Below are 14032 nucleotides of genomic sequence, written 5' to 3' on the forward strand. Positions count from 1 at the left end.
TGCGCAGAATGTTCCTGTAGGTTCCTGCCATCAACAGACCTGCGCAGTTCTGCTCTGAACTATTGCTGATGTAATCACCTATGCTGAGCTTTCCTCTACCCCTTGGATCTGTTCCAGGCTCTTGCCCTGCAGCCTCCAAAAGCATCTAGGTATGCTCCTATGTGCTGCCCATGTAGCAGCCCATTTTCTTGCATTTTCTTTGCTTGTATGCTGCCCACATAGCAGCCAATGTGCTGCCCATGTGGCAGCCCCATCCTAACATGGTCCACCTCGCCCATGCTCTCCTCATATGGAGGCTTACAAACGGGGAGGTGAATAGCTAAACTCCAACACAGCTAACCTCTAGTTTTTGAAGTTGAAGGTTCTGAAAATAAGGTTTGCTGGCACCCTAATTGAAGTAGGCACCCGGGCATGGTATGCCAAAATACATTCACATTTGTTATTTGTTGGATTTCAGAACAGCCCCATAGTGGCCACTCTTTATATCCGAAAGAGTGGATCAGATTTTCTGATTTAAATTCTATATATGGATGACATGTTTATTATTGAGCCAGATACTTAGCAAATTACAGCTCTCAAAGCTGATTTGCAGAAATCATATGCCATGACAGAGATGGGCAGGCTACATTACCATCTTGGCATCCAGTTTGCTAGTATTGAGGGGTATATAATTATGAGCCAATCCAAGTACATTAGACAGCTCTTCCATCGCTTCCTGTTTGAGGATTGGAAGCAGGTTTCTACAACCATTGTGGCCTGGTTTGCATTTCTCCTTTGAGGATGGGAGTGACCCATTTGATGCTACCCTTTAGTAGTAGGCTGTGGGCCGCCTTATCTATTTATGTCACACCAGGCCTGATTTGTAGTATGCAATGTCTCAGTTAAGCAGGTTTATGCACAAGCCCAGTACACAACATTGGTAGGCAGCAGTGAAACGTATCTTTCGATACTTGAAAGGCATGCAGCGTTTGGAACTATTATATGATGAGTCTTCACTGGTTATGCTTGTTTCACGGACAGTGATTGGGCTGGTTGTTACAACACGTGTGTGTCTCACAATGGCAACTATTTCATGCTTGGCTCTTCATGCATTTCTTGGTTCAGCAAGAAGAAGCCTACATTGCTACTACGAGATGTGAAGCTAGATACAAGGCAGCCTTCACAACCAGTGTTGCAAGTTACTTGCAGATCTTGATGTTAGCCAGGGACTATAAGGGGATGTTGGGAATAGTGCCCCCACACTCATGTGTAGTCGAATAAAATTGTAAAGGGCATAGTTGCCAGGAGTTTCTGAATCGGGAGGTTTCAAACGGGTTTCGTAAAATGAATGAAACGGGTTTCATTCGGAATGTGAAAATATGTGCATTTATACCTAGGGTATGCATCATGCCATATACAAAAACGTGCATATAAAGATTGTAAGTGAACAGAAAACATACATATCAAGTATGAGCACCATACATACTGAATCTTGATCATACAAAAAGCTAGAGTCATCAATGATCATACATACTAGAGTACTCAATGAGATCATACATACTGAATCCTGATCATACTGATCATTAAAAAAACTAGATTCATCAATGATCCTCCCAAGACCTCCATGGACCATGAAGGTAAAAAGGTCAAACTACAAATGGAATCCAAACATCCTGAATCCTCCTATAAATAATAAGTGACGAAGTCACAAATCAAAAGTCAAGCCTCATCATTAATGTCAGCATCCTGCTCCTCAACCGCATCCGTGTCCTCATCAGCCTCCCCTCACTGCTACTGGAACTCCCAGATGACTCATAAAATGCATCCTCATGAGATGCAGGTGCAATCGAAGTACTGACCTTTCATGCATCCTTCTTTATAATATCTGGAGTTCAAGCATTACAGCATATATTACTTTGGTAGGATGGAGTGCAACTTGGTTTCTTTATAAATCTTGCATTCTGTCCTTGAACACAGTTGTCTCACTTCAGGGAGGTCTTATCTATTGCTCTGTGATGGCATTAATTTCAGGAACTCGTTGTGCTTGCATCAATGCGGCCTCGCTAGCATTGGCAGATGCTGGGATCCCAATGCATGACATGGTGGCAGCTTGTGCATCGGGCTACTTGAACAATAGTCCATTGCTTGGTAAGTCCACATGGAATGAGTTTGGTGTTTCTTTAAATTTTTGGAGGGCGCATAGACTGTTTTTCCTTTTGTTGCATAAAACACAAATTGTTTTGTTGGTGTGGGTGGGAGAGATAGATGTGGATGGAGGCTCCTGACTGGTGTTATGCAATACAACAGACTTAAACTACGTGGAGGACAGTGGTGGTGGTCCAGATGTTACTGTTGGGTTGCTTCCCAAAATTGACAAAATAAGCCTGTTGCAGGTGAGGTCATTTCCTTGTTGCTGCCACAGACACTTCTACTGTATGAAGTATTATATAAAAGAATGATTTTTTGCCTTGATTTTTTCCCCATTTGGGATGTTTTTTCATTCTGAACTCGCCCTTAAAATTTCACTGGGTGGTAATGTAAATTTGAATTTACTTTGTGGTGCATTGCATTGTTCTTCAATTTTATGACAAATCGTGAGTATGCCATGGTGGGCGGGGGTGTGAGGATGCCGTCTCTTTTAACATGAACACGTGGCTGTGTTTTGGAAGCCATGGTTGTGTCAATTAAGTACTGGGTCTAACATTTCAAATTATGAGCCCCCATGTTAAAGTGTGTGTTGAAGCATTTGTATAGAGCTGTGTGCAAGGGTATAAGTTTGTCGTGTATGAGTAAGCAATATGTTGTAAGGGATGAACAATTCATTTTTATTTCCGGCACTGGAGTTGATCATTTAACTAAAACTCTTTATGTGTCCTCCATTGACAATTTGATAAATTCCAAGGTTTTCAGTACCTAAGTGACAACCAGTCTCAAAATATCTGTTGACACTCTTGCTATAATATTTCCATGGGCTGTATCTATATATTCTTTTCATAAGTTTTGTGACTTTGAATTATGCAAATGAGACAGATGGACTCAAAACTTCCAATGGAGATGTTTGAAAAAGTTTTTGATCTGGCGGCAAAAGGCTGCAAAGCCGTGGCCAACTATATGCGAGAAGTAAGTGCTTTGTAAATGTTTCAATGTATAGTAATAGCATTCTTGTTGTGCCGCATCTCTGCAATGTAAATGTATCTTTCTGATTTAGTATCTTGTGTGCTGGTTAATCTGTATTGCATGATTCAGTATGATGATGTCAGATTCACAGCAAGCTAGATGTGTATTGAATCTCTCTATGTCCATAGATATGCCTAAATTGATTAGATTCTTTAGTGTGTGCACACTGACAATTCGTTGATACCTGCACATAGTGGTTCAAAACGTGATGTGTGCACCAATATTATTTTTTTTTGGCGCAAAAAGTAGTGCTAGTTATATTACTTGAAAACGAGAGTACAAGAGGGCCTAAAGGCCAGCGGGCTGCAATCACAAAATGGATACAGCCCGAGGAGCCAAAATACTAATTACAAGCCTCTCAGGGCATAATCATCGGAGAGTGGACAAACAGCCACGGTGGGGGGGAGTAATGCCACTGAAGACTCTGAGCAGAGTGCTGGAAGAACAGCTCTCGGTGGTCCCAGTCGTGAAGGAAGCGCCGTCTCTTCTCCTTCCTTGCCCGAGACTCCCCCTGAATCTGATCCCATTGACCCTTGAGCGTGTGAATGATCGTGCTCCAAATGTCTGCTAGGGTCTGGGTAGCAGAAGAAGCCTGATCTCCTAAGGTCTGCGCGCATCTGGAAGTCCAGATATGCCAGCCTGCAATGCTTCCTATGATCTCCCAAACTGGGTGCCGAGTCATCGCTCCTGCATCTGTCTCTGTCAGATGCCAAGGGAAGCTGTCCATGTATGCCCAAGTGGCGTGCGTGATGAAGAAGATTGGATCCTGCCTAGAGAACTCATAAGCCAAGTGATGTCCCATCTCGGTGCTGCACCAGCAAACGGCTCCCCAAGTGACCGGTCCTAGCTCGGGTGCAGCCCTCGCTAAGATCCCCATTACTCCCTTCCAAACTGTTTGAGCATGCAAGCAGCTCCAAAGGCAGTGCTTCAGGGACGACTCCTCCTGAAAACACATCTGGCAGTGCCCCTCCTGCCCCATCTGCATCAGCCAGCTGCCAACTGGTAGCCCCTTGTGTGCCACCATCCAAAGAAAGTAAGAGATCTTGCTCGGCCGCCAGCTTGCCCAAAGAGTCTTCCAGAATGTGCGAAGAAAGACCACAGATATCCCTTGGGCATACCAACTATGTGCCTGTGTGGGTAACCCGCGCTGGAGAGCCCCAAGAGCACGCCTACCAGTATGCGCACTGTAAGAGAAGAAGGGGGTAGGGTTCTCTGAGGTCTCCAATGGTGGCCAGCGCCACTCCCCTGGGTCCCACTCCACCTCTGTCAAGGAACGGCCCTCCCATATCCAGAGTCTTAAGTCTTGGTCCTGCATAATCAGGGGGTCTATATGCCACATTTTCCCTTGTAGCCCTATGATGCGAAGGCGCTGCCAGGGAAGCTGGGGGTCGATCACGGCCTCTCTGCTCTGGAGGTGACTATCATCGGCGACGGAGAAGAAGTGGATCGAGGAGTCCGAGAAAAGGCCTGCAACCACCAAAGGAATGCCACGGGGTGTGAACTGCCCTAGCCACCTCTCATCTCCTGGGAATAGCTGTCTGGTGATCATGGGAATCCTCCAACCTATAGGAATGGCAGCATCAATCTCCGCTCGCCGAGCCTGGATCCCACGTGTCGTACCTATTGCTGCTGCCAGCTCGCCTGGGCTCAGCTGGCTGTAGACGTCCCTCCAAACCCAGAGCGAGCACACGGGCCCACGCGCCCAGAGTGCCCAAGGGATATGGGATCTCTTTCCAAGATGGCGACCTGTATCATCTGTCACCTGGCTGCTCCAGATCAGGGGCTGTCTGTCTATCTCCTCTCGGCAGCTAGGGGGAACCTGGGAGAGGCTGTGTCGCAATTTCCTCCAGACCGTGACGAGGCTACGGAGGAAGGGGAAACGGGGCTGAGTCAATGGGGCAGAAGTGAAGATCCACCGGATAGATGGCTGCCAATCACCCCCTCTCTGGGGGGTACACGCGCTGAGACCATGCTGAAGCAAGAGCTTCCACGTCTGCCCTCCTGGGGTCAGACCGCGGATGACTAACTTGCCAAGTAGTGCCTGACTCTGTAGTTCTGGATCTATGATGCCAAGGCCGCCCTCTGTTTGGGGGAGAATGACCGTCTGCCAGGCGACCTGGGCTCTGGTGGTGTCGGAACCATCTGAGCCAGCAGACCAAAGGAAGTTCTGCACCAGTCTCCTCAGCTGGGCTACACACGATCTCGAGAAACACCAGCAAGAGGCCACGTACCAAGCGGTGGCAAGAAGGACCTGGTTGACCACAAGGGCCCTGCCTGCCAAGGATAGCCGAGCCGTGCTCCAGAAGGCTAGCTTCCGTCGTATGGAGGCTATGACCGGTAAGAACTGCTGAGCCGGCGTGATGTCCAGGCCTACCTGGAATCCCAGGTAATGTGTCGTCTGTCCTCTAGGGATCCAGCGAAACCCCAGGAAAATACCTCACTGTGAGCTGGCTCCCGGATCCGTAAGAAAACCAACTGACTTATGCCAATTGATTTTCGCCCTAGCGGCTAGGCAAAAAACCTCTAAGGACAGTCTCACTCGCTCCAATGACTCGATATCATCCTGCATATATAGGGCTGTGTCGTCTGCATACTCGGAGTCCAGAAGTTCTGCATCGTCTCGAATAGGGAGGCGCATCCCGCGAAGACCAGTGGTACGGGCTCGTAGGAAGTGAGTCATGGCCTCCGCAACAAATAGGAAGAGGTAGGACGCAAGCGGGCAGCCCTGACGCACCGAGCGCTGGAGGGTGAATCTCTCCCCCATCCTGCCGCTGATGATAACCCGGCTAGAGGCTGACCTATAGAGGCTAGCAATACCTTTGATCCACTCGTCCGAGAAACCGAACCGAGAGAGTGTACCTTCCAAGAAGGACCAGTCTACCCTGTCGTATGCCTTCTCAAAGTCAAGTAGGAGTATGGCAAGGTGCTGGCCACTGTGCTGGGCCCACTCCGTCGCCTCTGAGAAAGTGAAAATGTTGTCCAAAATGCTGCGATCTTGGACAAAACCAGTCTGGGTGTCATGGATCAAGTCATGTAAAGGGGGCGGATGCGGCTACTGATCATCTTGGCAAGGATTTTGTAGGCAGTCGGGAGGAGGGTGATAGGGTGCCACTGTCTGATCTCCTGACGGTCCCCCCCTTTGGGGATGAGGCAAATCATGCCTGTCGCAAGGTTCTCTGGCATCTGTCCACTGGAGAAGATATGCTGGAAGGCTGCGAGCAAGGAGGGTTTCGAAGGAGAGGCCAGATCATCAGACCCATCCTCTAAAACCTTCAACAGAGGGGAGAGGCCCTTCGTCCCATGGTGGTAAGCTCTCTCTAACCAGCTCGACGCCTTTGCCAGGGAGATACTGTAGAAGCCCGCTACCTCTGAGGTCCTCCACGGGCGGAGCCCTTCCGCGTAGACCCACTCCAGAGGCAGCCGAATAATGACCAAAAGGCGGAATCGTTTGGCGCTGTGGCGCCATCTCAGACGAACGTCACCCTCCTTCCACTGCTGCTGAAGAAGATCCGCTGCTCTGCTACCGATCCAGTCCTGCACCTGCTCCTGGGACTGATCTTGAATCGTCTCCCAAACATTTTTATTCGTCCATTGCGCGTCACTGGTGATAGTGAAGGAATAGCTAGGACCATCGTGGGGGGCAAGGACGGACACCTTACCCTTCGTCCCCTTACGGAGAAAGAAGATGCTGATGTCTAGGCATGCAGGGAAGGAGCCAATACCCGCTGCATCCAAATAATCCCAAGGTCCTGCTCGGTAAAACTCCAAAGGTAGAGCTCTAGGAGCAGCCCTTGGGTGTGGGGACGAGGATGAGGAGTCTGAATCAGAGAGAGGGGTGTTGGCTGTCGAGCAAGCTGGAGTGGTGCTGGCCTTCTGCGGGGAAGGGCCTCTCCCCTCCACCGGGCCAGGAGGGACAGGCGCGGGGGAGGTATGTGCTGGCTTCGGGGCTGCAGGTGGTGCACGGAGAGGGGAGTTCCCTCTGGATCATGCTCGAGGAAGAGAGGGGAGCGGAAACCACTGGTGCTGGGGGGGATCCTGAAGGGAGTGGAGGTCGGGGGACCGAGGAGGAGGGGGGAGGGGAGGGAGGGCGGGGTGAAGGATGAGGGGGAGGCTGGCTGATCTTCTCCTTCCCTTTCTCCTTCCCCTTACCGGGCTGTTGTTGATTGGTGACCACAGGGGGGGGCTCTTGCTGTAGATGGGAAGTCTTTTTTGGTCCTGTTTTGTTTCCTTTCCGTTTTCTTTTGACCTCAGTCCAGCCTTCCCCTTCGGGAGGGGGTGTCGATGCCTGGCGGGGGGGATCCTGAGTTGCCTGGATGGGGGCCTTCTGAGGTTCTGTCCTTTTGAAGCGAGGGCAGGAGCGCGCTTGGTGCCCGAAGCTGTGGCATCTCAGACACTGATCTGGGCGACCAGTGACCATAATGCGCTGCGTCACCATGCCTGTGTCTGTCTCGATCTCGAACTCCGAGGGGATACTCTACAGATCTAGGATTGCCACTTTGACGCGTGGCACCCCTTGGGCTGCCGTCGCATCAACGTAGGTGTCCTGCATGGGCCAGCCAAAGTGTGCCCCCAGGTCCTTGATGATCGGGCGAAGCTCGGTTGCGAGGTCTGAAAATGAGGGTAACTGGATGGCGAGGAATGCGAAAGCGGGCATTGAAGTCCGCTACACTGAAACCCCTATACCATGGGACCATAAGGATGATCTTCCCACCCACAGAAGTAGGGGATCGCCTGACCTTATCGCTCGCAGCTTGTGCTGAGGAGAGCTTGAGCCAAAAGATACCACGTCCCATGAGTGCAACCTCCTCAATGTGGCTGTCCTCAAGGTAGAGGGTGGACTGCAACCAGTCCCTGATGTCTGCTCGTGAAGGGGAGTAGCCAATGACTCTCCCATAAACGGATGTCTGGGAGAAGTCCGTGGCGGCTTGCTTCACCAAGGAGACCTGATGCTCTGTCAGTGTTACGCGGTAGGCTGATGGAGGGGGGGGTCCGTCTGGGCCACCGGTTCCGGGCTCTTGGCCGCCATACTGCACCGACAAACTGCGAATGCTCCAAAGGCAGGGGAAAGAGCAGGAAACGGCAGAGACGAAGGAGGGAGGGAGTGGTACGGAGGCGGGGGAGGAAAGAGGGAGGAAGGGAGAGATACGGGGAAGCGGGGGGGGAGAGGTGGTGAAGAGGGAGCGGGTGGCGGAGGGAAGGAAGGAGGGGAGAGGGGAGGAGGCAGCGCAGCGCAGGGCGGGGAAGAGGAGGGGGGAAAGGGAGGGGGTGTGGCAGCGCCGCACGAGAGGGGGCGAGGAGGAGAGGCGAGGAAGGAGGGGGAGGGAGGAGGCAGTGTTGCGCCGCAGTGGGGAGGGGGAGGAGGGGGCGGGGGGGTGGTAGCGCAACGCAAGGGGGGAGAGGCAGGGAGAGAGCGGAGAGCAGAGAGGGGAGGAGCAGAGCGGGGGGGGACGGCGGGCGGAGATGGAGGAGAGGGGGACGGAGGGGCGCGGCGGGCGACGGCGAAGGAGGAGGAGGGGGAGGGGAGGGGCCGCGCAGCGCGAGGGGAGGTAGACGAGAGCGGGGGAGTGGGGGCGTTCGCAAGAGCTCTGCGTACTAGGGACGTCCTGTGCACCAATATTATTGCACCTGTATAAGTATTTTTGGCAGGGTAGTGTGATGCCAAAAATTGATATTTTTAACTTGGCATTGATATTGTTTTTCTCTATGTTTGATAAGAGTTTGAGTATCAAGTGATAGCCTAGCGGCTCTCACTTATTTCTATTTTCTATGATATTGTTCGGGATTGAGAGGATGAGTGGAATGGCTCATTGTAAATACCATAGGTATGAATTAAAAATCCTTGGTATGGGGTGAGAGTTATTTGTGTATGGGATATTATGGAGTTTTTTAGAAAATAGGAAGAGTGAGTCATATAAAGAGGTGGGCTCATGTCCATGTGTTCCAATAATATAAGAGAGGCCACATGCCAAGCGTGTGGAAGGCATGTGGAGGAGTGTGAAGTCAAGAGGAATCCTTCTAGAACTCCTATGTGGAATAAGGAGGATGTGGACATGTGGAAAAGAGAGGGTCCCTATGGGCTCCATGTAAGGAGACTCTTGACTTTCTCAATATTTTAAGAGTCTTGAGCATCTTGTGATGGGACACATGGCAAGAGTAGCCAAAAAGGACATGGATGGTGACATACGTGCTTATGTGATTGATGGGGAAAGGAATCTACAGGCAGCAATTGTAAATGGGTGAAGGAGGGTAACAAAATCTCTATAAAAGGAGCCCTCCTCTTCCTTGTTCATTAATCTCTTCCACCATTAGGCCTCATGTTGCTGTAGCTCTAGTCTCCCCAGGCCTCTTCCATGAGCCTTCTCTCCCTCTTGTAGACATTCTCTTATGTAGACTCTTGAGTCCATCTCTCTCTAGTTTATTCTCTCTCTATGAGTAGTCTTGGAGCTTTTGCTCCCTCTTGTATGTATGAAACCTCTTCTTCTCCCTTGTGTTTGTAGTGTTGGAGTGGATTCTCACTCTATTTGTAATGAAGGTCACTTCAGGTTCTCTCTCTCTTGAGTGTCTCTTCCCTTTTGTTTATTTCAAAGCCTTAAAAGTTCTTTCTATTCGGCTGCTCACTGTGCACACATGGTCCATCTGTTTCCCGAGCCACCATGCAAGCTTCTTACCCTCTTCTAGGCGAAATCCATGAGGGGTGGATCGTTGATGAAGGTGGAGTCTTGAGGGAGGATTCTGCTCAGGCGAAATTAGCCTGGGTGGAGGGTAGTTTTCATGACAGTTTGACCCCTTGTTAGTGTTTTGATCATAACTTTCTGCTCGGTAGTCCGATTGTAATGAAATTTATATCAGCGCGAAGCTCTCTTTAAGGCGCATGTTTGTATGTGATCAAATCTTGAATCAGATACTGCTGCAAAAAGTTATGAGTCTCTGTGTCTGACAGTCTGTTTTCATGACAGTTTTTACCCCTTTCCAGTAAACTGTCCATATCTCTTCAACCGTCGTTTGTTTTCAATGAAACTTATATCAGCGCGAAGCCCATCTCAAGGCGCATCTCTTTGTGTGATTGAATCTCTAATATCATGTCTCTACTGAAAGTTATAGGCCTCTGTGTCTAATGACAGTTTGTAGAGTCTTTTGAGCTAAGTATAAAGGTGTCTATGAAGGAGGTGCAATGTTTTCTCGGAATCTACCCATCCGACCTAATCAGCCCCTTCAGACTCCTCGATATATATTAGTTCATGTCATGTTGAGCCGCAAGATCTTCTTTCAACAATGTATCGCTCTTCTCTTTAGCGCAGACTGGCTCGTTGAGATTATGGCCTCTGCTGATCCTTTCCTTCTCCCTATGCTTGATTACAACATCACTTGGGATGTTACCATCTTCATTCTCATATGAGGAAGGAAAGTATGGTGTGGTATCTTGGCATAAAAGCTTCTTTCTAATGTCCGATTCTCAATGATAAATATCTTTGTCAGTCAGTTCGAAAGCAGCAGGAAGTGAAGAGGTGCATGAAGTTTATTACCCCCAACTTCATGTCACATCTTTTGGTGGAGACGCCGGGTACGTTTGGTATTGGATTCATCTCACCTTACTAAACGGTCTCGAGTGTACTTGATTGCATGTTATGCCTAGAAGAGGCATGTGTTTTGATGAGATAAAGAAGATGGCTGGAAGAACTCCGTTAGAAGAGATTGCAACCCGTTTAAGAGAACTTGAAGATTGTGAAGGTGATGCTCAAGCTAGTCGCACAGTCACCATGATCATATCCTTTGTGTTTGCACTGTTGAATATGTTGGTGAATCGATAACGTCGGCAGTAGGCACAATGATAGATTGGGGATTGTTCCATGCACTGGCAGCTTGGTGTGAAGAAGAGTTGAGTCTTTGAGTAGTTTTCGACTATAACAGTGGAGTGGTGATTCTTAATGCTTTCAACTTCTTTTGCTATGCAAATGATGAAGAGTATAATATCTTGAAGCTTTTATGTGCACTTCCTATTGTGAGAAGGATGATTTTAGAATGCATGTATACACAATGTTTTCATGGTGCTGGTTGGTCACTTATTTCTGAAGATTTTGTTGAGGATCATATTGTGGAGGGTTTTCAACAAGTGGTTATGCATAATAAGTTAGTCTTGGTATACTAAGGCTCTGTGGGATCTTGTTCGGATCTTGTTTGGGATATTATTTGGATCTTGGTGTTTCCTTTTTGTGTTTCATCATGGTGAAGATTCCAGTGTTTCGAGGGACCCAAGGGGAAGACCCGGAGTTTTATCTTCGGGATTTTGTTCGAGGATGCCGGCTTTCTGGATGGTCCATGAAGGATCGGGAAGAGATTTTGCCTGATTTTCTTGAAGGTGTAGCCTTGAGTTGGCATGAGACCTTACCAGACTCTACCAAGGAGGACTGGGACCAAGTGGTGGCAGCAATGAAGCAGAGATTTGGGGCAGTGGAGTTGCCAAATGCTTTGATGTTGCAGTTGGACCAGTTCTATCAAGGAGAGGGTGAGTTGGTCTCTGCATTGGCAATTCGATATGAAACTTTATGGACAAAGTATGAAAGGGCAGCTTTGCGAGCTGTGGCATCTGCATCATTGGCCCCTCAAAGTCTCTCAGGGATGGAGCACTTAAAGATGAGCAAATTTGTTATGGCTTTGGAGCCTCGTCTTTGCTCAAAAGTAATGAGTAAAGATCCAACAACATACGTGGAGGCGCTTCGCATTGCGACCAAGAAAGAAGCTTCTCTAAAGATCGAATACTCTTTTGTGTCTTCAACAGCTTCAACTTCTAAGGTGGAGGTAATGAGCACTCCTCAGGTACCAAAGTCCTCTGAGTTAGATCATAATATCTCCCAATTGATGGCAGAGTTTGCTGATTTGAAATTGCATTTGGTTAATGCACAACAACCTAGAGCACCAAAGAGTGAAGATAGGCCTCGAGATAGGAGTGGAGTCACTTGCTATGAATGTAATGAAAAAGGTCACTGTCGCCCCCGAGTGTCCTAGATTGAGAAAGAAAGAAGAAAAACAAGTATCCTTGTTAGAAGCTTCTTCAGGGGATGAGGAAAGAGAGGTAATGATGGCTAAACGAGGGCGTGGTAAAGCAAAAGAAGAAGAAGAAAGCAAGGATAGATTGAGAAAGAAAGAAGAAAAACAAGTATCCTTGTTAGAAGCTTCTTCAGGGGATGAGGAAAGAGAGGTAATGATGGCTAAACGGGGGCGTGGTAAAGCAAAAGAAGAAGAAGAAAGCAAGGAAGAAGTAGATGAGGAACATCAGGAAGAGGAACACCGTAGTAAGAAAAAGAAGACATCTAGAAGGAGAATTAGCTAGTCAGACTTTTCTTTAGGACAAGGAATTGGAAGCTATGACTTGTTGTCCGACCTTAAAGAAAAGGAAGCTCATATCACCTTTGGTCAATTACTTGCTTTGTCTTCAAAACTACGGAAGGAATGGGGAAAACTAGCAAGCACAAGAGTGTCAAAGAAGAAAAGGAAGAAAAGTGCCATTCCTGTTGTTCAAAAGGTAGATATAGATGTTGGTGATGATGTACCTGTGGTTGATGTGATCATTGATGGTCGAGTGATTTCTAATGTGTACATTGATGGAGGTGCATCGATTAATGTCATGAGTGAGAAGACCATGATAGATGCTGATTTAAAATACTCTAGTACTACCTCTCCTTATCGCATTAAATTGGTTGACAACACTAGGGTTAAGACCTTGGGAGTTGTGAAGAATCTAGAAGTGGATGTATGTGGAATTTCTGTGCCGACTACTTTTCAGGTGATCCCTAAACCAGATGCACGTGTCTATCCATTGATTTTGGGAAGGCCTTGGCTATGCAAGGTGAAGGCTGTTCAAAAGTGGGATACTGGAGAATTGATTTTGCAGGGAAATGATAAGAAGGTGCGCTACAACATCAGAAGCCGTAAAAAGGAAGTTATCAAGGAGGAGTCTTTAACATCAGAGAGTTCAAGCTCTGACTTAACCGATGAAGAAGTAGAGACAGGGTGTAGCTCCGAGGAGTCCAGCTCAGAGGGTGAGGTGGAAGGAGTGGCCTTTGGTCTTTGTCTTGGTGCTGATCGGGATGAGTCAGGAAGGAACAAGGTGGTGGTGCAAGAAGATCCTGTAGAGACACTTCATGTGGAGGATGTGGAGCACACTAAACGACGCCAACGCAATGAAGAGCTTCTTGGTGATTCTCTATCATGTAGTGAGAAGCTCCAATACTTGGATATGCTAGATGATTTTCCATGTCTCTTTGCAACAAGCTATTCACAGGTTCGACCAGTCTCTCTTGTGGAGCACAATATTCAGTTGAAGCCAGAAAGCTAGCCAGTTGTGCAACGCTTAAGGTGATCGGGGGTAATCCAAGCTGAGGCACTAAAGAAAGAGGTAACACAACTACTTGAGGCGGGATTCATCTTTCCTGTTGATGATTCAGAATGGATATCTCCTGTAGTTGTCACACCAAAGAAAGAAAATAAGTGGCGAGTTTGTGTGGATTTTCGTCCTTTGAATGCATGCACTAAGAGGGATCATTTTTCTTTGCCATTCCAAGATGAAATACTAGACCAAGTAGCAGGGCATGAGATGTATTTTGTATGTGATGGGTATTCTGGGTACTTTCAAATTCGTATTCGGGAGGAAGATCAAAAGAAAACATCATTTGTCACACCTTGGGGAGTTTTTGCTTATAGAGTGATGCCTTTGGGGTTGACCAATGCACCAGCTACATTTCAAAGGTTCATGAGTCAAGTCTTGGAGCCCTACTTGGGAAAGTTCATAAGGGTGTTTTTGGATGATTTTTGCATTTATTCTCGGCGCATAGATCACATGGAGAAGTTAAAGATGGCCTTAGCTAGGATTGATGAAGCA

General features: G+C 48.1%; 1 protein-coding gene across 3 annotated transcripts in view; it reads left to right on the top strand.

Annotated features, from left to right (window-relative positions):
- The window catches only part of RRP41 (3'-5'-exoribonuclease family protein), a 68901-nt gene that overhangs the window by 37215 nt on the left and 17654 nt on the right, over positions 1 to 14032 (top strand). For 2 of the 3 annotated variants that reach the window (XM_087397599.1, XM_087397600.1), the window contains 3 exons: positions 2011 to 2127; positions 2287 to 2372; positions 3010 to 3099. In XM_087397599.1, coding sequence (XP_087253725.1) covers positions 2011 to 2127; positions 2287 to 2372; positions 3010 to 3099 — 293 coding nt within the window. The remainder of the gene's footprint in view (positions 1 to 2010; positions 2128 to 2286; positions 2373 to 3009; positions 3100 to 14032) is intronic. The other variant, XM_087397601.1, reaches the window with a different exon arrangement.

Source organism: Dipteris shenzhenensis, chromosome 26 (assembly GCF_047967505.1).
Source record: "Dipteris shenzhenensis isolate YYH24624 ecotype China chromosome 26, Dip_SZ_1.0, whole genome shotgun sequence".
In the NCBI taxonomy this organism is placed as follows: Eukaryota; Viridiplantae; Streptophyta; class Polypodiopsida; order Gleicheniales; family Dipteridaceae; genus Dipteris; species Dipteris shenzhenensis.